At 40.0% G+C, this 27,211-nt stretch overlaps 1 protein-coding gene across 1 annotated transcript; it reads left to right on the forward strand.

The window, feature by feature from the left end:
* The first annotated feature begins 414 nt into the window (after window positions 1-414).
* mbtps1 (membrane-bound transcription factor peptidase, site 1) lies at window positions 415-25,591 on the forward strand. Its single transcript, XM_085414688.1, has 23 exons — window positions 415-595; window positions 3,329-3,889; window positions 6,086-6,349; window positions 9,691-9,906; window positions 10,072-10,182; window positions 10,593-10,702; window positions 10,798-10,914; window positions 12,082-12,149; window positions 12,574-12,676; window positions 13,620-13,771; window positions 15,620-15,781; window positions 16,983-17,127; window positions 17,295-17,483; window positions 17,723-17,895; window positions 17,980-18,095; window positions 18,262-18,418; window positions 19,801-19,925; window positions 20,050-20,127; window positions 20,255-20,395; window positions 20,477-20,608; window positions 21,875-22,001; window positions 22,469-22,599; window positions 24,672-25,591. Exons 2-23 carry the CDS (start codon window positions 3,661-3,663, stop codon window positions 24,875-24,877), a joined length of 3,252 nt encoding a protein of 1,083 aa, XP_085270814.1. The 5' UTR covers window positions 415-595; window positions 3,329-3,660; the 3' UTR covers window positions 24,878-25,591.
* Window positions 25,592-27,211: the final 1,620 nt, after the last annotated feature.

The following is a 27,211-nucleotide window of genomic DNA, read 5'->3' on the forward strand; positions in this document are numbered from 1 at the left end:
CAAAGCATCAACATAACCAACTAAATAAAATCCTAACTTAAGAATAAATACAGCAGTTTATTCACAGAAAGGTGAGGGAAATAAGCGTATTAGAGCATGTACTGATACAGCACCATGCTGCTACATTATCTGCCCTATTTACTATTGTTTTTCGATGGTGAACAACTCCCACTGCTGGCAAAAACGCAGCATGGCCGGGAAGAATGGACTAAAGCGAGGCCCTTTGGGTTGCCAGGTTTGATATTAAAAAGTGCCGCATATCATGATACAGGATGCAGGAAAGAATGCACTTTCGATGGCAGTATAATTATTTGAGTTCCATATCGACGCAAAATATGTGGCAGTACAGCGTTTTATCCATCTTAAATGTATAAAAGGGCTAAATGTGACCGGAGGTTAAGCAGGATAAGAATAACAGTCTGGCATCCCGTGAAAGCCAGACGTCAGTGGTCTGCGGCTGTAGTGAGTTTGCAGCTAGCTTTTGTTCGAGGGGACGTAAAATTAACAAGCGAGTAGACGTCGAGACATCAACACAAGGACATCAAACGACACGGACCACCAGATAAATGTGAAGCCTGGGATTTAACTGTGTTGTGTGAGTATATTTATCAGACAAGCTACCAGCTGGCGCTGCATAATAACACCAAGCTAGCTAGCTAGCGATTTACATGTGATAGACCGCTTGGTCTGAAAAAATCTATTAGCATGTTTTCTTGTTTACAGAAAACAGTTTCAGATAGCGGAATGTTTACCCGTTCCTTTACGTTAAATTACTGCCCGTAAAATGATTGTCCTTCTTGGAGATATTCCGCCTACAGTATATGTCTGCTGATGCTTGCTGTATTTATTATGATACAGTCGTTTGATACAGCTTTACTTTGTTTATGGCCTAGTTAACAAAATTGCTTGTGTTTTAAGTTTTATTAATGTAGGATTACAGTAGTGTATTAATGTAAATGTAGTGTCGCGATAGAAAAAATAGAGTAAAATGCTATTTAACGTAAGGTCGAGAAATTATAGCTTAATCCCGCAGACACTGCAGCTATTGTGTACTGTCTACTGTATACTCTGGATTTTAGAGCGTGTGTGTTTGTAGTGTGCTTTGTAGCGTGTTTGGTTAGTTCATGGATCTCTACATATTGCAAAATGAATCTTTACCTCAACGTTGGGATCTCAAGGTATTTACATTCCTATCCAAACAACTGCTGCAGGTAACCTCCAAAACTCCCACAACTGTTTTCAGTATCTTGCCTGGTTTACACTAAATATCACTAACTTATAACACTGCTGTGTATTTCTTATCTTTACACTAATTGGGGTGGGGGTGCGCTCTACCTACTAATCTGTGCCTGGAGGCTCGATGCCATTTTTTGTGGCTTGATGTCATGTTGACACAAGTGGTCCCAGCTTGGCTTTTACAGCCCAGCCCTAACCAGTGGTGGGACTATTTTTACAGCGCTGCATCTAAACCAGTAGTCGTTTAGGGTAGGTTCAACGTTTATGTTGTCTCCTACATGTAGAGTTCCTGCCCTGAGCCGGAACTAGTGACTGGCCCTCCTCCTGTGAGAGTAGACCAGCCGCAGACTTTTATTTACACCCCCAACACATGTGTACAACCATATCAGAAGTACTTGTATGGTTTTGTGTAACTGCACACAGATGATGAAAGTAAAGAGAACAGTGGGATGTGTTTATCTCTTTTACAATATAAATTATAGGAAACTAAATCTGGGTTGACTGTAATTATAATTTTGCATCCTCCTGGGATCACATAGGAATGTCTAGGTTAAAAAGAACCATATTTATTGTATGCTTGACCTAGTATAACAATTCACTCCCTGCACTCCGATCATTGACCAACTTCATAGATATTATGAGCAAGATGGTACTTAAAGTGAACTTTAAAAAAGTTGCAGGCTTCTTGTACAAGTTTGCATGTTGTCACACAGTGAACAAATTCCCATATATCTTTAATGTCACTATAATCACAGCTTTATTTGTTGTTTTAAAATCATTCCTGAGCATTTTCTGAGTTTTTTAGGGAAACATTTTCCTATTTGGGGTGGCAGCTGCTGCTGAGGAGCAGTGGATGTGTTTAGGTGGATTATTTGTCAAAATAACATTCATATGAATTCTAATTACAGCAGTGCATTGACAGTCTATGAGCTGTGTTCATTCACCAGTGAGACAGAGTAATGCTTATAAGTGGTCTTTATAGAGAAGTGTGTGTGTCGCCAGGAGAAGCAGATGGTTTAAGTTATGCTTAAGTGATTTGATACTTAAAGGTAAGGATAATTGGGTATCGCCACCACAAGTGCACCATGAATGTGAATATAATTCACACTTGTTTACACTACACACTCGTGCAAATCTACTTTTGTCAACTTTCTTTTTTTTAGAAAGTCCAACCAACTTGTGGTATGCAAGCTGACAGCTTCATAAATTTTTTAGAAATGTGGAGGTTTGGAGGTTTTAACATGTCTTTCTCTTGGGATAGGAGTATTTAATATTAATTACAGTCCGACAATAGAACCATCCCTGACAGGCTCACCACATATTGTTCTCTGCATAGCTGCACATTTGCCTCAAACTCTTCACGAGTGGCTAAATAATGAACAGGCGTTTATGCCCCCTTTGTAGTTACATAGAACACCTCCCTTCCTTCCCCTTTGCACACAGCAGGTTAAACACTCCTTTCTCTGAGCACTGCATGATGTGTTCGTTTTATTAAACGCTGGTATGGTAGAAGTAGAAAAATAAATGATTAAAAAAACACAGGACTTGCAGGATTTGCATTGAATATTTACATTTATACACAGAAAAAGATCAAGAGCAACTGAATAGATTCAGCACATGTAGCTATTGTCATATCTGCATTGCATATTTGTTGGCAGACATTGCTGCACTGCTTTAAACTTTTTTTCTGTTTAAAGGCTGTGTTTCCATGTATAACTAACACATCACCACATGTAAATTAAGATGAGATAATCAGGTGACAATCTTAAATTTTAAGGTTTCTAGTGTTGTTGTTAGTATGTTGACAGTGTTCATGTGCACAGTTTTAAGTCTTGGATTTCTGCCATCAAATGCAGATTGTTAAACAGCCACAGCTGTGAAAGTAATAGGCATATGATTACATATGTCTGCAGGGCCACAAAATCAATTCACTATTAATCTCAGCAGCTGGTATTATTACTGCTGGTCTAATGGGAAGTTTTCAAGTTGTTCTGAGTACCTTCTAGTTGTTTTGTGTTGTAATTTTATTTAAATGTGACAATCTTTTGTCTGACCTACTGCTTTTGTTTTTTTCCCTCCTTGTCTTACACAGAAAAACAAGAGATTGTAGAAGAAATCCAGCAGCACTTTCCGTTTCACTGCTCCAGCTCTCCTCCCAAACATCCACAGCTCTGGATAATTGTCCACTTCTCCCAGTTATCAACATGGCATCTTTGTTCCTACTCGGACAGTGCTGCTGAACCGCCACCCTGGACCGCCACCATGGAGAGAAAACGCAGAAAGAAATTAATCTAGCTGCTCAGGTCACTTGCATTATGGACTCATTTGTGGAACTGTGGACCTGAAATGCTCTGTTCCAACACCTGCTGACTCTTAACCAGCCGGTTGGCTGTTCCCACAGTTACAAAGAGCTCAGTCAAACTAATGGTTAACACTACTTCACAACTCAAAATGCTCCTCCTTTCTGCATGGGTCTCCATGCTTTTGGGGCTGATTGCAGGCTTCCTGCCTGTGGTGGGGATGGATGGGGAGGGAGGAGCCGAATCTACTTCAGACCACACCCCCAAAATAGATGCCCTCTCCTCACAGTCTGTCACAAACTGTTCCCAGTTAACCCTCAAACTGGAGTTCTCCACCAAAGTGGTGGAACATGGTAAGAAATTATTCTTGATGATGTGGTTTCAATGTAATTTTATCAGATGGGGAATACAGTGTTTAAAACAAGTATGGTAGGTTTATCCAAAGCCTATTAAAATGACATCTCTAAGTCACTCCATTGCACTCAGTGACATGTTTCTTCATTATTTTCATACATTTTGCTTTAAGGGATGTGAAAAAAATTGCTATTATTAGTCTCTGCAGCTGTTCCTAGAAATAAGATAAGTGAATGTGCAGTGTTTTTCATAATGAAGACGCATGTCAACATGTCAGTGAAATGATGTGGCTCAGTCATGGATGCGAAGAACTCTGTTTTAAGATGTGCTTATTAGCTGGATGAAGTCTTTGATACATGTGGAAAATCACAGAACTGTCTCTTACACAGTAGAGTCAAGTGGAATAGTTTGTACTCATTAATGAAAGGGGCTTTTTACCCTTCTTGTTGAGTATTAGAGAGAAGATTTATATCTCCTGAAGTCTTCGTAGCACAAGACTAGGGCTGTGAGATATGACCAAAATCTCATCCGGATAACGATATGTGTCACAAAATGGTGCATTTTCTGTAATTCAGTGAACTTCGGGCAACTCGACTTGTGTGAAGTGTTTTAAGCTGGGCGTCCGTGTACCTGGAGACGAGTGTTGAACGATGCATGAAACAATATATTTTTAGATATAAGCTGTAACGGCCGCCATTTTCTTTGTGAGTATTTATTGCATGGTGTGCTGCGGGGAAAAGCCTGTTCTAACGTTTGAGTCTAAGGTTTATTTTGAGCAGCTGACGGCTCTCCTTCAGGAGTCACATCATATCTTCTTTCATCTGTAAACGCTCTTCATACACTTTCACCTGGCTCTTGCGTAGGTGGTAGAAGAGGTTTGTTGTGTTTAAGTCCGTGGTTGCGGCATAATTTGGATAGTATAGTTTTCTGGTCCATGTCAGACTTTTCATAACCAAACCATATCCATGCTACAGAGGTAGCCCCTCGTTTAGGTCCTCGATTTGATTTGACTGGTCCTTTTGTTTGGAGCTACTTGGTTCTGCCTCATCTTCACTGGCCATGCTGGTATTCTCTGTGCTTGCATGGTGGCCATCCAGACACTGTATTTTGCATGGACAAACGATAGCTAAATGAAACGATAGATGTTTTGATTTTGTCATATTGCACAGCCCTACACAAGACTTCAGAAGACGTTATTCATTTGGCAAAGAAGGAGCAAAGCACAGCTGTGACTCCTGTAAAACAAAGATCTGCTGTCTTTAACATGCTGTATTTGTCCCATTTAATCAAACTACTTATGACAAATTTATTGGTGTGCTGTAGATTTACTGTTGGGTTGATTTCTTTACTTTTGGTGAAGCCAAGCTAGCTACCCACTTCTGATAGTGTGGCTTCATATTTGGGATTGCAAGTGATATTATCTGTTTTTTTTGGGGAAAGTAATGAAGTGTAAAGTAATCTTCTATACGGACAGAGCTTTCATGCTTACTTTTAATTACTCACTTGAGTCCATCGGGAAGCTGGCTAGAGAAAACACTACAACTTTATTTTGCAGCCATTGCTAAGATTTAAATCTAACCGTTTCAATTCAATTTCTTATTCAATAGTGGACCATCCCTTGTTTTTTGTAATAAGACTAATAATAGAGTAGAGAAAACACAACAAGGAAGTTATCGCACGCGTTTTTCACAATAATTTCAAAAGTCAGTTTGTGGCATGTATGAGCATGAATTGCATCCATTCATGTCCTTCATTCCTTTGTTGCAACCTCATCCATTCAATTTTCTTAAAGCACAAATGGATCAGTAACTGTGTAGTTACATAATCCAGATATTGTATTTTGTGCCACTTGATATCCTTTGTCCTTCTAAAATTGTGGTCCACATAAACATTGAAATTTAAAACCATTTTTTGTCAGACCACTTAGAAAGCAGAGAGTGCTTTTAATGTATTTCTTAATCAACTGTTCATTTCTGACCAAATTATTCATATTAACTAACAAGATACATGTTTGCTTTGCCACTAATGTCTTAATGTAGTGTTTGGTCACAGTGGAAAGGTTGTATTTGTATTGGTTTTCACACCGCTCCATGGATAGGTGGTCTAAAAAGATGTCTCTCTCCTGAATGTACGCTTCCTAGTTGTGGATCTCGTATTCTATCTGTTCTTTACAGTATTGTCTTCTCTCTCTACAGAGTACATAGTAGCATTTACAGGGTATTTCTCAGCCAAAGCTCGCAGCCTGTACATCAGCAGAGCCTTGCAAGGTGCTGGGGATGGCGCACTGGAGTGGCACATTGTTCCAAGAGAAAACCCAGCTTCGGACTTCCCGAGCGACTTTGAACTGCTCCACATCCGGCAAGCTTCCCCCAGGAGCCTGCTGACCTTGGAGGACCACCCTTACATCAAGAGGGTGACGCCGCAGCGAAAAGTATTCCGCACGCTCAAATACATTCCCTGTAAGTCTGCCAATATGGTGTTATTGTGTGGGGAAAAGGGATCAGTGTTTCTAAGGTTGGCACGTCTGTACTGATACAGAAAGCTGTTTAGCTGCTGAATTTCACAGAATGTCTTTGTTTGTTCAGTCATGGGATGCTTTTCTACCTCCACTGTTTTAGTGGTGCTAAACAGGATTTGATATCTTTATTTGAAGTGCAGGCCAATTTCAGGGTGTAGAAACTGGACTCTTTCTCTCTCTGTGTGTGTGTGTGTGTGTGTGTGTGTGTGTGTGTGTGTGTGTGTGTGTGTGTGTGTGTGTGTGTGTGTGTGTGTGTGTGTGTGTGTGCATGAGGTGTTGGGGGATGGGAGGAAGAACAGAGAAAGTCTGTTTGTTCACCATTTGAGGCAGTAGGTGAGTCAGTGTGGTGGGGCTTGCCTGCACGCCCTGAGCCTGGCACTGGATGAAAGACTTGAGTGTGCCCCCAGGCTGCATAAACAGATGCTTCAGTATGGAGTGACCTTGTAGTGCAACTTCTTATTATTGAAAATGGTCAACTAGTGGCGATTACAGTTTTAGATATCAAGGAAACTAGCGCAGATATGACCAAAAATATTTATCACGATATACATTTGAAAATTTTCGATAACGATAGAACTGACGATATAATTGACACTAGACAAATTACTTTACCACAACTTAATTAGTGCAAAAAACCCGATCAATGTATTTTCACTTGAACAAGCAGCTGTTTTTTATGTGCATTAAAGTTAAATAAAAATTTAACAGTGCAAAAGCAAATTCCTCGCTGACAGTTTGACCAAAAGGCATTTCCAGTGGAAATTGGCCGACATATCCTCAGCATAACCATGTATAATATCCACAAAACTTAAAAAGAGGTTATACACACACAATACGGTAATATTGTGAAGTGTGCTGTGCTTCAACATGAGGCTCCTGCCACAATACGGTAATATTATGTTGAAGTGCAGTACATATCACTTCGCGAGGCTCCTGCCTACAATAGCCGTAATGCTCCGACAATCCATCAAGCGGTGCGGGTTCGTAGCTCAGCAAAGTCGTACTAAAACATTTGACAGGTTTTCGAGCGCCGTGTACATAAAATCGTTTTGAGGTCAGTAAACACAACCAGAATTCATACATAAGGCACACGGGATTATAAGGGGCACTGTCGACTTTCAGAAAAATCAAAGGCTGATTTTAAGTGTGCCGTATTTTCCAAAAAACACGGTAATAACGACGGCCCGCTAGCATGCGCTACCAAAAATAGTGCTTTGTTGTGTATCTGACGGACAAAAGCTAAACCAGTTCCACACTGAAGTTGCAGCATTTTTACAAAACAATTCTGGTTCATCCGTTTCATTCAACGATCCGCTTTCGCCCTTCTCATTCTCCGTCGCCGCCATGCTTTTTCCGCCATGTGCGTATGAAAACAAAGGCACTGCACATGCGTGTTTTACCCATATTCTATCGCAATATTTCATTTTCTTATCGTTGCCCAACATTATACCGGTATTACCGTGAACGGTATGATATGGCCCAGCCCTACTAGAAACCCGAATTCAGTTATCTTTAGCATCTTTTTCAGTCATCTGTGAAGCACAAACATGTTTGAAAGATGAAAGGTACTTTCAGCTGCAAATAAAGTTTGATAAACTAAAAAGGCATGCAGCTGTTTGAGGAATATGTTAATCAAAATTAAAACTGAGTCATCTGGGAAGCAGTAAAGCGTCGTTATCACATGTTAAAACTGATCAGGAGCTTGATGGGACAGGCAAAAAATTAACTAAATACAATCAATAACTGTATGCCATATGCAAGCATAAAATTCAAGACTTAAATGAGACAATTATTGGAAAGTATTTGCCTCAAATCAAAAAGAAAAACCAAAAAAAGTCTTGCAGTTGCTGGTGCATGTGAAGTTAACTGGTGATTCTAAATTGAATGAGACAAATAAAGTGCTTAAAATGTATAGAATACAGCCTCTGTGGTTAAATGTGGCTTTTAACTGAATGGGCTGTAGGAATGGATAAATCCTAATCTATTTTCATAATATCGATACAGTTTGATGACGTGAAACATAAAACATTTCTCGGTGTAATCGTGCTAAAGTTTGCAGCTCCTCTCTCACTGTCTCTCCATATGTACTCCCTCGCTCTCACAGTGCTCCTGCACAATGGACTAAGGCAAAGTCATTGTTAACTTAAAAAAAAATAAAAATTGATTGTGTCAAAAACACTGGACAAAGTTAAAGGCTGTTCGGATGTGGGTTGGTGGAAAGAGATCACTTCCTTGAAAGGAGATGAGAATTGTTGGACTACACTGTGTGATTTTTTTTGCATTGTAATGTTAGTCTGTATTAAAAGCACCCGTTAAACCAGAAAAATGACACAGTAACACAAAAGGCCTGAGGGGTATACTTTAGTCTTCGACACAGCCAGGCTTTCCTTGCCTAAGCTGGTTCAACAAAACCTAAAACCCCAGTTGGAGTTGATGGGTATCGTTGGGTATGATTATCAACTTTCTGCAGAAAACCGCCTTGATCTTGATGCTGCTGTTAATTTCTAAGATTTCTAAACTAACTATAAACTGGAAACATAGCCTTACTTATTACTGTGATTTAGCTAAACCACCTTCAGGACACAGAAAAACTGACTATTAGATCAGCATAGCTCACAAAGCCATTTATTTTGCTTCATGGTGCACCCCTCAGATCACCACTGGTTGTTTTTAGGTGAGGCTACCCAGTAAAACGGTAATAATTTTAAACATTTATTTCAGAAAAGTGGTTTTGTGTAGTTTAATGAAAATTTAGCAGCTCCTGACTGAGAGAACAACTCTTTAAAAAGGGAAAAAAAAAAACCTGGTCTTATTAAATAAAAGTGCACATTTCTCTAACTCACAGTTTGAATCTGTGAAACCTACTGAAATAATTCATTAAAAAGAAAAGATAAGAAAAAAAAGAAATCAACTCTGTACTCTTCTACTTCACAGGGATAAAAAGCCCTGCAGGGCACTGCTCATGCATCGTGATGACCCACTGATAATTGGTTTTGTCCATGTGATTCACATTGCGAAAAGATTGGCTTAAATTAGGCTGCTGTGATCAGCCTCTCAGCTAATAGATGTAAGAAGAAAGGGGGATTGAAGCCAGATGTAAAGAAATTACTTCCAATGAAGCATCAGAACATGATAAGCCTGACTGTGCTGTCTGCAGTGGGGGGGCTGAAGGCGATGGCAGTGACGCGGTGTTTTAATGAAGGGAGGCCTCAATTCTTGTCCTAATGTGGCTTTACAGCAGAGTGAATGATAGTTTGTCTCAATTGTGTTCTGTCCCAACAGCACCTGAACCTGCTGCACCCTGCAATGCCACCCGTGGGACCCAAAAATGGCAGTCGTGGCAATCATCCCGCCCTTTCAGACGAACCAGCCTCTCACTCGGCTCGGGTTTCTGGCATGCTACCGGACGGCACTCCAGCAGACGTCTGCTGCGGGCCATTCCCCGCCATGTCGCCCAGATCCTGCAGGCAGATGTACTCTGGCAGATGGGACACACCGGTAAGAAAGGGCCCACTGACTGAGTCTCTGCTTTTACGCGCATCTGCTACAAAATATCATAAAATGAAGGATCTTTTAACTATTGCTTTTAAACTTTATTTCAGAAATCATATAGGTCAACAAAGCAATTAAATAAAATTGTTTAAATCTCTTTTATGTGTGCAGGTTCTGGTGTTAAGGTGGCAGTGTTTGATACAGGCCTGAGTGAGAAGCATCCACATTTTAAGAATGTTAAAGAAAGGACCAACTGGACTAATGAGAAGACACTGGATGATGGTGAGGATCAATAAATATTATGGTGAATTTCACATAACAGCGAAGCAAAGGTGGTTGTAAAAGTGTAATTTCCAGGGGGGAAAAAAAACAACCTTTTAGGCCTTTTTAATGGTGCGAAGTCAACAAATGTTGTACATAATTTTTAACAAGTCATAAGTGCCTGGAGGTGTTTAAAGAATGCTGCCAAGTTGCCAGACTTGCTTCTAGAGTGGCTTTAGGAGAGCTTGGTCATTAATAATGGTAATGATTCATCCATCTGTGCTATTGGTTAATAGTAATGTCACTGCATTTACAATAACTAATGGACTGCATTTTATTTTTTCAAATAATGTAATATTAAAAGTCACAAACTTTCTGTCTGTGGAAGAGACAAAGAAAGATTATTATAAACTGCTTATCCTGTTTTTCAGGTCTGGGCCATGGTACATTCGTAGCAGGAGTGATAGCTAGTATGAGGGAGTGTCAGGGTTTTGCTCCCGACTCAGAGCTGCACATTTTCAGAGTTTTTACCAACAACCAGGTACATACAATATACAATGCACTGCTGGTGTTGGAGTGCGTTGCTGTAAAATTCATTTATACTATAAAATGTATTTGTCCCTCCCCACGTACTAGGTTTCGTACACCTCGTGGTTCCTTGATGCTTTTAACTACGCCATCCTAAAGAAGATCGATGTTCTGAACCTCAGCATTGGAGGACCTGACTTCATGGACCACCCCTTTGTTGATAAGGTGATGCACACTTCGGGGTTTAACTTAGAAACATAGTTGCTTAATTAAATAAGAATGCAAAGCACAGGAAAGTTGTCTCTAAAATAACCAGGTTGATCGAAAATGCGACCACATGGTTTAAAATTTGTCTAAATATAAAAATAGTCCCCAGTCTTTCTTCCTTTATGTTACACATAAAGTTTGTTTGACAATGCTCTAATAAGCCAATGAGCAATAGCCAGGTCAATTGTAAGCTCAAACGGGTCAAACCAGGCACATAAACGCATGCATGACAACATTGGGACTGCTCTTTCAAATTTTCAGTGCTCACTGATAATTACAAAAACAATATGTCAACCTTCACAATAAGTGCTGAATAGACTAACATCTGTTTTGTTGTTACAAGATCAAACGCTCTTTCTTGATTAAAGGGCAAGATGTGAATTATGTACTGAATATAATGGGAAACAGCTCTGTCTCTGAAACCTTTTAAACAATCAGTCATCCTCTGCTGTGCATTCATGTTAACTAATTAAAGCTCCTTTTAGACATGCACCCCTGAACTTGTCAGCTTCATGTCTGAGTATGAACCCTGGTCACTGCTCTCTAAAAGTTGTTTTAGTAATCTGGGTACCTCAGACTTGATAACAGATCACTTGCAACATGCCAAAAGTCTGAGTTTATGATGGCAGATTAACTTGCACGATTATGTGTTGTCCTGCATTTTGAGTTGCTTTGAAAAAGATGATTGTTTTTGAGAAGGTGCTAAACTCTTTCCCCATATTTCAGTAGCAACACTTGTCCAAAAAATTGCTCCTCAATTTCACATGTTTTACACTTAAATATCTTGACCTGATGGTAGGAACAGTCTGTGACAAGTCACAATAACAAGTTACTTACTATGCACATGGCACAACACGGTAATTTAATTAGTCATTCGTAAGAATTTGCCCCGATGAGGAGATATGAATGATCAGTATGTAGCTTTTCTTCACAGGTTAGCTGCCACACACAATAAGAGTTTATAAGCTACAGTTTAGTAATGCACATAAATATGTTCCCATAAACATGTGTAGGATGAGGCTTCCCAAATGATCAAAGCAGCTATCAAAATACAATCTGACCTTATGCGTTATGTGCTGTTAAACCTCACACACTCCATTTTTCTCTTTGCATGTTTGACTGCAGGTTTGGGAGCTGACTGCCAACAGAGTGATCATGGTTTCTGCCATTGGCAACGATGGACCTTTGTATGGGTATGCTAATATTGCTATAACGGCAGCACGCATGCTTACAGGGTTCATCGTGTGCATTAACAGGGATGAGCAGAAGAGTCTTAGTTTAGTTTCACTTCTACTCCAGTGTTGTGGTTAAAAGTGCACATGGTTCCACTGAAATCCAGCATTTTCCACATCATAGCACCATTAGTGTAAATAGATACTTGCCTCACATTGGAGTATAGTCACTATAAAAGACTTTTTCTGTTCCTGTTCGTCTGTGTTTAATTGCAAGAAAATGCTTACTTACCCTAACAAGTTTTTATTACCTTATTTAACATTTCTTTTGTCACTACATAAAAATCACTAAACAAGCAAAGCAAGTCCTAATATTACATTTTGGAAACTGTCAGTTAAAATTTTTTTTTTTTATTTTACACTAAATTAAACTGATCTTTCTCAGCACCCTGAATAACCCAGCAGACCAGATGGATGTGATCGGGGTTGGGGGGATTGACTTTGAGGACAACATTGCCAGGTTTTCTTCGAGAGGCATGACCACCTGGGTGAGTTGCTGCAAGAAAATACACCTAGAATACACACTCTGACACACACTGTCATCTTGGCAGACATCTACTTCTGAGATCTGCCCTCTGCTTTTTGAGCTGGCCAACCATGTGGTAACCTTCTGATCCCTCATCCACATCCCATCATCCACTTACTGTAGAGTGTCTCTCTCTCTCTCACACACACTCTCTTTTTTTTTTTTATCAGCCATAGGCAAAAGCAGACATCTGCTTTAGGATCTGATTAAGACTTCATTCACCGATTCAGTGATGTTCTGTGCCCCTTCTATCAGCGCCAGCCGAGCATAACGAGGCTCTCACTCCCACATGAATCAAAAACACCCAAAATGACAGGCTTTTCCCCCCTACTTTCGGTCTCTGCTTCAGTGTTTGTTTTTTGCTGTTGTTTGACTTTCATAATAGTAATTGCATGTAAAATCTAAGCTGACGCTCATATTTTAAACAGTAGTTGAGCTTTGAGAGACTGGCTTTAAATTGCCTTGCTGACTTCAACGAGTAGGCGTAATGACATAAACTGAAACATAAGTTTAAGCTCATGAAAAACAGCCCTTTCAAATTTAGAATTATAGCTTTAGGCCTCGCTCTCTAGCAAACAGGTGGTGTGTGAGTGAGATGTATACAGTAAGTGAGCAGAGAAGAGCACTTCATAGCTCTCTAAAGGCACAGTGGAAACTAGCTATGCTTAGGTTGCTGTCCTCAAAACTGTGTTGATACAGCATGAGCAGATTGTCTCAATATGTGTACTTTTTTTGTACTCTCTGATACTGGCCTCTATTGTTAAGTGGAAAGATCAAAATATTTGAATTGGCTGACCATTGAGAATATTTTCTTCTGTGTCTTCCCCCAGTTACTCAGGCTTGCAGCAGTTTTGAGCTGCTTTTCATCCAACCATGTTCTGCATCTGTTTCCCATTTGTGTTCAGGAGCTGCCCGGGGGTTATGGCAGAGTGAAGCCTGATATCGTCACCTACGGTTCTGGTGTTAGGGGCTCAGGGATGAAGGAGGGATGCCGCTCTCTGTCTGGCACCAGTGTGGCTTCTCCTGTGGTGGCTGGTGCTGTCACACTCCTGGCCAGGTGAGTTTGATAAACTCATTATGCTATACTGTATGAACCTGAGGTATTTTACTGGCTTTCTTAATCTGACTTTCTTAGTTCTATTAGCCTTAATAACAGCCCCTAAGTTAAAGACATACATGTTAAAGATAACAGAGAAATCTTGCCCAAAACAACTTGTATTGGGATGAAGAGTGCTAAAAAAAACCCCCCAAACTTTTACGATAAAATGATTCAGATTAAAGTTTTTTATAGTCTGGTTATTCCAGATGGCTCCTCTTATTTTGCTAACTGCATTAGGGATCTATATCAGGCACAGTGTGCCAGCTGAACTAACCACCTGCATATCCATCTGTGCACACAGTCAGAGTCTGCACAGTTAACATGATATGTAGAGACATAATAGGCAGCATGCAGCACAGCAGGTTAAATTAAAACAAAATTGTCCGATAATATAAGCTTCACCTTCAATCTCAAAAGGTTGATTCTGTTCATCTGGTTTTAGTGTAATAGAATCAACCTTTTGGTATTTACTTTCCTGGATGATTGAGCATGCATCAAGACATTCACCTTCAATCTTGTAACTCTTTGAAGATCACTGTAAAGTACCTTTGGCTTGGTTTTCAAAAACCAAGCCAAAGGTACTTTTACAGTGATTAACCACAAGAGCATTTCGAGCTCTTGTGGTTAATGCTAGTTGCTACCATGCTGTTTTTTGTGGGGGGTTTTGAGTAAAAATTTAAGATTATGTGTATGAGACTGAAGTGCTGAATTATCAGCTAAGCTGGCAAGCTTTGTCACATTACATTCATAAACTGTATGGGAGTAATGCACAGATATGGTTACCTGTTAATTTGCGCTAGATAGGAGGCTAATAAATACTAGAATTAGACTCACCAACACAGAAGCACTTCTGAGATGGGCCGTCCCATATATTATATCAATTAAAATAGCACAAACATGGTGGCAAGGGTCACTTTGGAGGCCTAGCAGACAGGTCACTGTCAGTCATATTAGCCAATTTAACCCTCACTTGTAACTAAATGGATGATATTTAAAAACTTCCCCTTTTTTGTACTGAAGGTTTAAATGAGATTCTTATCAGCGTAGGATGACACCAGAAGTTACTAGTAGTGTAAGACTAAAGTTTGATGAGGTTTAATTACCTCCAGTGTCATAATGCCATATGAGCAGACAGAGGTATGTGTAATGAAAGTCTTTTGCAACAGCAAAAGTCAGCGTGCACAGAGCAGGTACAGATGCAGAGTATTCTCATCAAGAACAGATCAAGCTGGCTAGTTAATGAGGAGGCCATTCGGTTCTTTATAGTATGGGGGGAAAAAAAACAAAAAAAAAATGGAGTAATGTTCTCAGGTAATCGAGTCATGAAAGCATGCCTTCTGGTGCCAGGACAGTCATTAGATTCTGTGATTACTCTTACATGATGTGTGGAGCTCTCTGAGGCTCGTCTGTTGTAGCTGAAGTGATGATACTGAGAAGCAAATGTGCCATTAGAGATGGTTGACATCAGAGGTTACAGGGACATAATACTGAAGTGAAATCTGGTTTAATAACCATGGTTTTGTAATCTTACATGAGCCAGCAGTGAAATGTGTCCCCGTTTCACTGTGTCCTCGTGTTGTTGAGCTGTAACTGAACCCATTTGTGAGCTCATATTGCTGATATCAAACATCATCCTCCCCTTGTTGACAGCAGTCATCCCTCCCTTTCTCCCAGACAAGACAGACGCACTGCTACACACACCAACCCATCCCTCATCTCTCCTCCAGCAGTGTCCTGAATTTGAAGCTTAGGAATGTGACACCAGCAGATTCACAGAAACACAGCCTGTCCTCTTCTGTCCTGCAGCACTGTCCTCAACCGGGAGTTGGTGAACCCAGCCTCCATGAAGCAGGCTTTGATTGCCTCAGCTCGTAGACTGCCTGGGGTCAACATGTTTGAACAAGGCCACGGGAAACTAGACCTGATCAGAGCCTACCAGATCCTCAACAGCTACAGACCTCAGGCCAGGTAAATGTAAAAATGAGCACCGACGAAGAGGAGTTAATGGATTCACAGCCCGTTCACACACAGCAACAAGGAGTCTGTTCAGCTTCATTTTAGTGTACATAAATATTTTCCCACGCTTGTAGGCGTATGAAAAACAATTACATAACACTAAAGGAGGCCAACCCAGTGTTGTCACAGCCTTCACTCTTGGGAGGAAAAGGACTGGCTCACACTGGCAGAATTTTAGTCGCTTTTTGAAGAACTGCATGACTGACATTCAGTCTACAGAGTATCAAATACTGGCAGTTGGCTTGCAGTGAGGCTCCTGAAAGTTTGGAGCTTGCTCCGTCCTGAAGGACAGAGGTAGACTTAGTCTGCTATTTCAGTTTTCATAGTCAAAGGTGGGTCAATATTTGGCTGAGTCTTCCTTTATTGATATTGATATTGATATTCCTTTATTAGTCCCACAAGGGGGACTGTCTCAAATCTGTCTCAAACTCCACTTCTGCAGACCGAAGTTGAACCCTTACATTGATCCGTTATTAAATATCAGACTGCGTCAGGTCCATTCCACTAATATGATCATTTGGGCTGTCGCCATCTGGATTTTGAAATAGTCGAATTTCATTCAACAAAACTGGAGCAGAGATTTCTTGGATAGGCTGTACCACATAAAAAAACATATTAGTTGACTGTTGATGTGTTTTTAAAAAATGTTCTATATTAAATGTATATTGAACGGGTTTTTTTGATTGGTTGGTTGTTTTTTTTTGTACCACTAATTTCATTGTTGAAGTTGTTCATTTTAACTTTAGAGTCTGTGGGGATTTATTCTCTTTTATAACTGAAGCATCTTTATTTATTTATTTTTTTTGCATTGGCTTAATTTTTGAGCAGCAGAATTTCCAGCATGCCTCAAATTGATCTGAGATGCTTTATATATTATTTAGCTTTTACATTTAATAAGGGCTGACATCACCTCAATTTTCTCTGCACCATGATTGGATCCCAATATCCAAATTAGTCTGCTGGAGTCGAGCTAACATGGCATGACCCCAGTCAAACTTTCTGTTTTTCTGTAGAAAAGTACTGGGGGACAGTGACATTAAACATACAGTCTTTGGGAATGTGCTTTTTTTAAAATTTATTATTTTATAATATTTTGTTTTAGTAACTAGTTCTTGTATACCCTTGTTTAGAATTTGTGCTTTTCTCCTCCCAGTCTTTCTCCCAGCTACATCGACTTAACAGAGTGCCCATACATGTGGCCTTATTGCTCTCAGCCCATCTACTATGGAGGAATGCCCACCATTGTCAATGTGACTATTCTCAACGGCATGGGTGTCACCGGCAGAGTTGTGGACAAAGTAAGCAAAGAATCCCCACACAGGCTTGCATTTCCTGTAAATAAATGGCGCTGAAGTGCTTTAGCATAATAAGTGAAGGAAAGTTGTATCACAACTCACCAGGATTTGACATCACGATGATCTAATGGTTTTCTAAGCCGACTTAAAAGTTTCTCCCTTCTGTTTAGCCCATCTGGCAGCCTTACCTTCCTCAGAACGGCGACAACATCGATGTGGCCATCTCATATTCACCGGTATTGTGGCCGTGGGCTGGATACTTGGCTGTGTCCATCTCTGTGGCCAAGAAAGCAGCGTCATGGGAAGGGATTGCACAAGGTCATGTGATGGTCACAGTGGCATCACCTGCAGAGAATGACGTGAGTCACTGTGCTGTCTTCTAAGTAGCTTTAGAGCAGCGGTTGCCAACCTCTTTGTCTGTTTTCTTAAACTAATATGAGCTCGGGTATCTTTTACCAGATGTGTTACTTCAAGTGTATATTTAGTAATTACATAGAAGTTATTTACATGATCTCAGATTATTAATTTTTTTTAATAACTAATCACTGCTCTACAGACATTACTCATCGGCCTTCCTGATCTTTTTCACTCTTTGCAGTCGGAGGTTGGAGGGGAATTGACCTCCACAGTCAAACTGCCCATCAAGGTAAAGATCGTGCCGACGCCTCCACGCAGTAAGAGGGTGCTTTGGGATCAGTACCACAACCTGCGCTACCCTCCTGGCTACTTTCCTCGCGACAACCTCCGCATGAAAAATGACCCATTAGACTGGTTCGTGTGTTCAAATAAAGTCTTTTCACTGAATCTTTTTAGTTTTCCTTTTCTGTGCTTTTGATTAGTATTCTGTGTTTTCAGGAATGGGGACCACATCCACACTAACTTCAGGGACATGTACCAGCACCTCAGAAGTATGGGGTACTTTGTTGAGGTGCTGGGAGCTCCCATCACGTGCTTTGATGCCAGTCAGTATGGTACGAACACAGAGACTAAAAATCGCACAACAAAATGAGAATGTTTCTACTCCCAAACAATGGAGCTCCAGGCAGTCGTTAGAGGCTTTTCTCCCCAAGTGTTCATTGTTTATGGTTTAGAAAAAGATGACAAACTAAAGGATTATTTGCTCATGTGTCCCTTCAGGCACACTCTTGATGGTAGACAGCGAGGAGGAGTATTTTCCTGAGGAGATCACCAAGCTGAGGAGAGACATCGACAACGGTCTGTCGCTCATTATCTTCAGCGACTGGTACAACACTTCTGTCATGAGGAAGGTCAAGTTCTACGACGAAAACACCAGGTATTAAACTCAGTGGTATGACAGTGATGATTGAGATAAGAGAATATATACGGGCTTCTGTTTTGTAAATAAATTTATGCGCGGCTTTTACTTTTGTTGCTCAGCTGTGAATTTAACAGAATCCCTGACACGTGAATTTTGTTGGATTTTCTGGCAGTGAACACAATTTTGCACATGACAAAAATGATTGTTAGTCATTGCTGGTAGTTTAAATTTCATTCTTTTGATGTAGTGTTTTGTTTTATGTCTTGTTCTGTGCAAAAACACAAATGTGGGAGCTTTTGAATGCTGGTAAATGAGATACAGTTAATGTGCTTCACCAGGATGGTGCCAGTTCACAGCAGCGAGGAAAAATCATCAGTTGTAGAAAGTGGTAGATTCCTCTGTAAACATCAAATGTTTTAATACATTTGACATAAACTGCTGTCAACTTTTTGAAAACAATTAATGGAAAAACATTTGTAAGGGGATGCAGTGCATCAGTCTAGAGCAGCTCTACACCCTTAATAATTGCAGAAAAGGCTGATAATTGGCGCAGAGTGGTTTGGATTAATTTTGCTTAATAGAATGACTTGTGCGGAAAAAATATTTTGCATCAGTCAGTTACACTCTGACTGATTTCTCTCATTTGAGAATCTCTATGCATGTTTTTTCTATTTCTGTTCCACCTGCACACTTCACTGATTAAACAGCTGCTTCATGTCATATAATGACTGCATGGGAAATTCTGTTGGGTACTGTACTGTATCACAGTTTCTTTTAATCTGCATCTATGCATCCTCAGTCTGTACATCATACGACTTCTTGAGTCGTCATGCAGAGATTACAATTACTCACCAGTGATTTCTACTCCCGTTATATCCTACCCAAGCTGTCACTCAGTATCCGCAGGATTAAAAGTCTTTAACTCCGTTAAATATAGGCTTTGCGGCTTCCAAATATTATGTTGAGTAATTCAGTTTTAATTGAATGGCATTGGTTCATGTGAGAGCTTCATTCACAGCTGCCTTTTCTGGGCAAAACAACCCAGAAGACTGTACAGGGAACCTAAAAAGCAATTCTTGTTTTTATGAAATAATCTGCCAATGTAAAGTTTTCTCTGTATTGATATTTAAAGTATTTTTTTTTAGCATTACTATTATTTTATGAAAGATATTTGCAACTTGGAGAAGATTTTAGTTAAACTGGTTTTTGATTAATTGTTCTCAAAGTTGTTTTTTTTCATGTGGCTTCTTATTTTCTTAGATCAGTCCTCTGCTTGTTAAGTTGAAAATATAGTTTGTTTAACCTTCTCATAACCATGTGGGATTTTTTTTTTTTTTTAATTTTTTTCTTGCCTTAATTTAATGATTGTGGTGTGATTTTCTTTATGCAACCTCTAGGCAGTGGTGGATGCCGGACACAGGGGGCGCTAACATACCAGCTCTGAACGACTTGATCTCAGTGTGGGGGATGGCTTTCAGTGACGGCCTGTACGAGGGGGACTTCACCTTAGCTGATCATGACAGTAAGACATAAAAGCATACTTTTAATTTTCACACATGTATTTGTTTAAATTACATTTTATTTCATATATTTGTTACATTTTTTATTGAAGATAAAGCTTATTTTGTCTTTTTTCTTTCACTCAGTGTACTACGCCTCTGGCTGCAGTATTGCTCGTTTCCCAGAAGATGGAATAGTGATTGCCAAGAACCTAAAGGACCAAGGTGCCAGCACCCCTTTAAGAGTGTTTAACCTGGTTTAATGTTGGCCAACAGCCATGCTAGCTGACAGGCCACTTTTTAATCTGTGTGTCTTTAGTTCAGATGTAACACTCTGTGTGTGTTTTCACAGGTCTGGAAGTGTTGAAGCAAGAGACCGCAGTGGTGGAGGGTGTTCCCATCCTCGGACTGTACCAAACGCCTTCTGATGGGGGAGGTCGTATCGCTCTGTACGGAGATTCAAACTGTATAGATGACAGTCACAGGCAGAAAGGTAGCTCCTCTGTGTGTTTTTGCACAGGTACAGAGAGAAAAATTTACTTACTTGCTAATTATTTAAATGTATATTTCACAGACTGCTTCTGGCTGCTAGATGCTCTGCTTCAGTATACTTCCTACAGTATGACCCCGCCAAGCCTCAGCCATTCACACAGCAGAGTGGCACCTCCCACAGGTGCCGAGCACCCACTGCCACAGAGACTGGAAGGTGAGGAGGGACAAGGCCTGCATACTATACTGAGATGGTTTCTACTCTGTTAAATTTTTCTCGTCTTGAGCATTAGCCATATGTGTTGTAGATTCTGGGTTTACCTCTACATTGTCTTGACAGATAGCTACGTCACATACGTAGAAGAACCATACAGTTTATTTTAATTACGTGACTTACGCCATTTAAAATCACTTAATTTAGATTTCTAGTGCTTTAATACTATACTGCATGTTAAATAATCACATAACACCAGAAAACCCTCACCCTTAAACATCTCAGACATGATTTATACTTCTGCTTCAGATCTTGGTCGTAACTTACGCCAGCGGTCCCCAAATCTTTTTGCGCCACGGACCGTTTTAGAAAATATTTTCACGGACTGGCCATTAAGGTGTCACGGATAAATGCAACAAAATAAAATGATACGACCAGGACAAAAACTGTGGTATTTTGTAAAAATAATAATAAACGCGAATTCACTGTGTAATTGTGAAACTTTATTAGCAGCGTTCTCCTGAAATGCGCCAACAACATTGAGAGTAACATTCTCCTCTCTGCCCGTTAATGCTCTCTGGTCGCTATGGTAACACGTAAATATTTCTTAAAAAATAAGACACAACTACAACACAGGAAAAGACCAGAGAAACTGAGTTAACGATAACCCCCCCACCCCTCCGCGAAAACCATAATTTTCACACCCGAGCCTCAACTCTCACAGCCTGGTACCAAACGACTCACGGACTGGTCCATGGCCCGGGGGTTGGGGACCGCTGACTTATGCCATGACCCAATTGTAACCCTACACCCTAAAATTTGTGCAACCCAACGTGCACTTCCCGATAAATGCATACAACAACAACTTGAATGGTGTGGAAGGATGCCGTATAGGGATGAAAGAACAGGATGCAGATTTCATGTGCATGTCTAAATCAAGCTTCAGTCGTGCTTTTCGAAGCCTCTTATTATAGAGTCACGCCTGCTTTATGCTATGATTCACCACTGGCTGAAATTTACAAACATGAAAACTCCTTGGATGTAAAATCAGTGATAGACAGATTAAAAGCTGATCTTGTTTGGAGTTGTTTGATTTGCTATATCAACAGTCTTACAATAGGACTCGTTGGGACATTTTCAAAGTTCAAGGTTTTTTGCTCCAGCTCTACAAGTGACCTCAAGGCTCTCGCACTACATCTGTAATATGAGTAGATGTTTTACTTGACGTTTTTGGTACTCTGCTTTTTCTCTTTCTGCAACTGCCTTTAGGGAACCATCTCTACCGGTACTCCAAGGTTTTAGAGGCCCATCTCGGAGATCCGAAGCCCCGCCCACTACCGGCCTGTCCCCATCTGTCATGGGCAAAGCCTCAGCCAGTCAACGAGACAGCCCCCAGGTAGGTTCCTCAAGCAACTAAATTCTCTGGTCAATGAAACTGCATGTCCCAGTGCTCACTTGTCACTCAGACTTTATTTTCTTTGTATTTTATTTCATTTTATTTTGACAGCTGCATTAGCTCATGCTGAATTCTTTCTTGTCATGTTTTTCAGATAGTCTAGAGAATATCACAGTCTAGTTTTCCTTCTGAGCATGTTGCTGTCAACATTTTCATCATTTTTCCTCCTCACATCACTGTATACAGAAAGAGCCCAGCGGGGGGTGGGGGGCCAGATTTAACTGTCACAGTGATGCTTTGAAGCAGCTCATTTGAACAGTCAAACGTGGATTTGCTCTCTTTCCTGTCACCAAATAGAACAAGTGTAAATATGAACTTAAGAATGAGGAAGGCAAGCAAAACACAGACATGTGTTTGGATTCAGTTTCTCAAACTCCTTTGTTTTTGTTTTTTTTTTGTGCTCCCAGTAATCTATGGAAGCACCAGAAGCTTCTCTCTGTGGACCTGGACAAAGTGGCTCTGCCTAACGTGAGGGCATACCGTCCCCAGGTCAGGCCTCTGTCACCTGGAGAGAGCGGGGCCTGGGACATCCCTGGAGGTAAGACATAAGCAAAATTTTTAAAATGCAGCTTTTATCTTGAAAAGAACATTAATGAAACTCATAAGGATACATTTATTTATTTCTTTTAAATTCATGAGACTTGTCCTAAAACACAGACAAAACACTTTCAGTTTTAAAAGTACAACTCTTACGACTAGTCACCCTATACATGGTCACCCTGACTGTCCTCAGTTTAAAAAAAAGAAAAGGAAAAAAAGTACAATTTCCAAAGTCGGAGCTATTTGAACTGAACATCTCTTTGATGTTCAGCAGACCTAGCGTCACCTTTAGCACTAAGATACCTGTGAAAAGCATCAGTTAGGTCAAAACTTGATTTAGTGCATCGTGATTTGCATTTAGACTGGTGTGTCTGCATTGCTCTGACACAACTGCTGAAAGTTGCCTGATCCTGTTGGACTCCAGGCTAATAAATAATGAACAGTGGCTTCTATTATTAGGAAACAGGAAAGAAAGAAGACTTCAGACACGAGTCTAGTAAAATGTGATGAGAGCTTTGAAAAATGAGGAAACATTAGAATCTACATTGGCAGAAGGAAGGCTTTTCTTTTAGCATCGTGGGCAGTGCTACAGCCCTTTTCTTGTTGTTTCACAAAGGTTTTATACTGTGTCTGGCATGTAACTAGCACACATCACAGATTGTTGCAATGTAAAGATGAATTTCTCAGAAGATCCACTTCAGGGTACTAAATATTAAGCTTGACTCAAAAGGCGAAACAAAGCAAGTGTCCAAAGACCAGCAAATAAAGTTGGAGAATAACGTCTTTCTTCCAGCAGCTGGTAATGATTTTCATTAATTCATTGAGACAAGCGATGTGACGTAATCACGGGTGTTCACACAGAAGAAATCTATCCTGAATGTTGAGACTAGAGAATGAGAAATTTCAGTGAAGTTTAGATGTTGGTAAGAATGACAGATGAAGTAACTGTTAATGATGCAAACTTCTCTCAACTGACGTGAGCAAATGACATGGATACCAGTGGAAATAAAAAAAATAAATAAATAAAAAAAAATACTGTTGACTGACATATGACAGGGGTTAAATACATTACAGGGTTGCTTGCAGTGTCCAATAGTAACTTACAATGTGGATATGAAATGGTTTGGCTGGTGGAGGAAAAAGCAAAATAAATTACTGCCCTATTAGATCATCTACAGCAGAAAAACAGTACCTGAAAGTCATGTCCATAAGAAATTGATTATCTTGCCCTTTGGTGGATCCATCTGCTGCTTGCCGACGCCTCGTCAGAAATGGTCTCAATGGAAGGGTAGTTGTCAAAAAAACATTTTAGGGATGGGGAAACAAGGAGAAAAGGCTGACATATACCCAATTGCACAAGAATTGTGCTGAAAATCAACAACAGATAATAATAGTATGCAAGTAGGAAGTCAGGAAAGACTACAGCCTTCTGTAAAACACGGTGGAGAGACTGTCATATTTCGGGGCTGCTTTTCAGCCAGTGTTATTGGGGAGCTTAAAAATAAGTACTGAAAAAGTACCGTCAATTTGATCCCCTTTGCAATCATTACTTAGCATGACAGTGGTCCCAAACACACTGCCAAATCAGTAAAAAAAAAACATACCTAAATAGAAAAGACACAATGGAGCACAATCAGTCATGGGTCAGCCTCCCCAGGTCCCGTGAGATCATCTTCACAGAGAGCTGAGGCAACGAACATCTGAAAAAGAGCTTTAAATGTCCCTTAAGAAGCCTGGAGAACAATTCCTGAAGTCTACTTACAGAAATGGGAAAGGTTGTTTGAGAGAGTTCAGGATATGTTGAAGGATGAAGGTGGCTTGCTGGAATTGTACAAACTCTGTATTTCAGTACTAGTTTTATATTTGCATTTTTCAGTAGTTCTGTACCTATTTCCTTTTTTCAGTACTGTATACTAATGTGGTACTAAGATTTCTAATGTTTAAAATACTTTTAGTCAAAGAGCTTCCACAGACAACAATCATTCATCACTTCAACATCACCTAACATTTTATTTAAACAATAATGAGTGAGAATAAAGGTGGTGACCTCTGCCCTCTTATTCCTTTTAGGAATAATGCCTGGCCGCTACAACCAAGAAGTGGGCCAGACCATCCCCGTGTTTGCCTTCCTGGGAGCGATGGTCGTCCTCTCCTTTTTTGTGGTCCAGCTGACAAAGTCCAAGAGCAAACCCAAGCGCAGGAAACCCCGCATCAAACGGCCCACGTACCTCCAGCAGCAGCAGCAGCAGACGAGTGGGAAGAACCCCACAGTTTAGCTGCATTGTTGAACTGCAGCTGGGTTTACCTGTAAAACTGAGATGCTATTAAAAGGAAAACTTGTGTTGATGGAGCTTTGGAATTACATGGAGTCTTAATGAACTGCTGAGGCAGACATATGCCTGTCTTTAGACTGAAGCCTGGCGGACGTGAACCTGCTCCAGGAATTTTTTGGAAGCAGAAAAATTTTTTGTGCCTCCTGTCTGTTCGAAGCTGCTGGGGGTGTTTTTAATGTATTTGTGGACCATTGAACAGTTTACACATGATATAAAACACACATGGTCCTAACAATGCCTGCAGACATAGTGTCCACATTTCAGTTTCTCTTCTTTGACCCATTTCTTTATGAATGAAATGTGTTTGACTTTTATATTTATTAAATTTGCCAAGCCCAAACACATTTACTAAAATACAAGACACACGTACAAATACAAAGCTGTTAGTGGAGATCCAAACAGAAACGCACACACAGACACATGAAGTGATGCTGATACTTTCAGCATGAGAGCCACAGGGTGATTAAGTTTTCTGTCAATGGTTTTATAAGTCCTGCCCATATCTGTTAAAAAGAAGTCTTTTTATGTTTTGTTTTGGGTTTTATATGATGAATGAACTGTGGTTGGGCGTTCTGTTGATGACATCCTTCCTGATCTCATGGTCAGCACAGTAGCATTGACAGAATTGTATCTCATCAATTAAAAAGCATAATCAAAGTGACCCGATTCTTTCTTTTAACTTTAATAATTTTATTAGTTGCTGATTTTTTTTTTTCTTTTTCAATAATGCATATTTCATATATTATTTATTTTTTTTATTTATTTTTTTATTTTTAGAGCAGTTTGATCTATGAAACTGCACAATGTCAGTCAATGGAAAAACATTTTTCATTCTTAGAATTACCCACAATACAGCTTGGCGGTTGACTGTTCAGTCACAGGTTGTGTTTATGCTAGTACTGGCCAATATAGCACCGAGCCAGCAGACTATCTAAAAGAGGCCTGGAATAAGAGGACGAGGATTACGAAGTGGATCTAAGAAACTGAGGACCCTGTGCAGTCGTGGGCTAGCAATTTCGATTAGTGTTGGCCCACCCTAAAGCCTACCCGAGGTTATGACTCACATGGGTAGCATCATGTCCAAAATAAACATCTGTTGTATATTTAAAAAAAAAAAAAAAAAAAAAAAAGGAACCTGTTTACCGAGGTTGTAAATTAGGCAACTAGAACAGTTGCTCCCTGCTGGCCATTATAAGGAATGCAGGTTTAAGACTCTTCTGCATTGCTTTCTTTTTTCAGAGCTGGAATTTGTCTCTAAGATATGATCTACAGTGGAGCATCTACTAAGCCAACTCTTCTGAAATGCAAAACTTGCAGATTTTTTTTAAATGTAAAAATCTGTAGTTGTTAACCTCAACCACTCCAGGGAGTTCATCAGACATGGCTGAGCACTCTGTAGTCATGCACTCAGCAGCACTCCTGACACCTTAAAGAGAGTTCTTTGAGGTGAGGTGCAGATTTGCTAACCATTTACAACATTTTTAAGTCTTACATTTATATTAGCAGGGGAACAAATGGAAAAATACATGCACATATCCATATTTAGATGTGATAAAGGCAAAGAATCAGCAGTGTGCAAACTGCTGTTTCTTTTCTTTGTTTCCATGAACAACCTTTTTGAACCTTTTGGTGGTTCCATTAGTGGTTTTCCTTATTTTATTTTATTTTTTGGCCTTTTTTATGTAATGTCCACTGCTCCCTGTTGGGACCAGTAGGTCCCAGTAGGACCTGTAACCACTGGTACAATGGTTACAGCTGTGCATCATGCATTTGCTTCTTTTTCTGTTTCCATCCTGTGGATGCAGTTGAAATGTATGCTCTATTCCAAAAATCAAGGATGGTTCAGTCACACACACACATCTCACAAAGCTACCTACGTGAAAAGTAATTTCTTAAAAGCAAAATACCTGGGGAAATGGCTCAAAATCAATAAAAGCTTCCAGAAGGTTTTTGTAGGGGGCATGTTTGATCATTCAACAATAAACATTTGGAGGTGGCAGACAGAGGTTTATTGATGTGCCAAAAGGTCACCATCCACAGGTAGATTGGGGGACTATATTGTTCCTGTCTTTACCCGCTCTGACCTTTAACTGCTAGACCACGTAGATGTCCTGGTGACTCGAATCCTAATTTGAATAAAAATAAAACTGAGCTGCTTAATCAGCATTAAAAATGCCATCATAGCTTTAGTCTTTGTATTAATTGCATTTTCTTGCACATTTTCTCTTCACTGTGCTCCAGGTATCACAAAGAACTGATCAAACCTACGTACCTAAC

The sequence above is a fragment of the Rhamphochromis longiceps genome, linkage group LG7 (assembly GCF_057381845.1).
Source record: "Rhamphochromis longiceps isolate RC_006_pf linkage group LG7, R_longiceps_female_GT1.1, whole genome shotgun sequence".
Taxonomy (NCBI): domain Eukaryota; kingdom Metazoa; phylum Chordata; class Actinopteri; order Cichliformes; family Cichlidae; genus Rhamphochromis; species Rhamphochromis longiceps.

What these genes read in the sequence shown, in the direction of transcription:
- mbtps1 (XM_085414688.1), top strand. Translation starts at nt 3,661, where the DNA reads ATGGTTAACACTACTTCACAACTCAAAATGCTCCTCCTTTCTGCATGG. An exon ending in CTGGCAGATGGGACACACCG is followed by an intron (nt 9,907 to 10,071) that starts GTAAGAAAGGGC and finishes TTATGTGTGCAG; the next exon opens with GTTCTGGTGTTAAGGTGGCA. An exon ending in AACGATGGACCTTTGTATGG is followed by an intron (nt 12,150 to 12,573) that starts GTATGCTAATAT and finishes GATCTTTCTCAG; the next exon opens with CACCCTGAATAACCCAGCAG.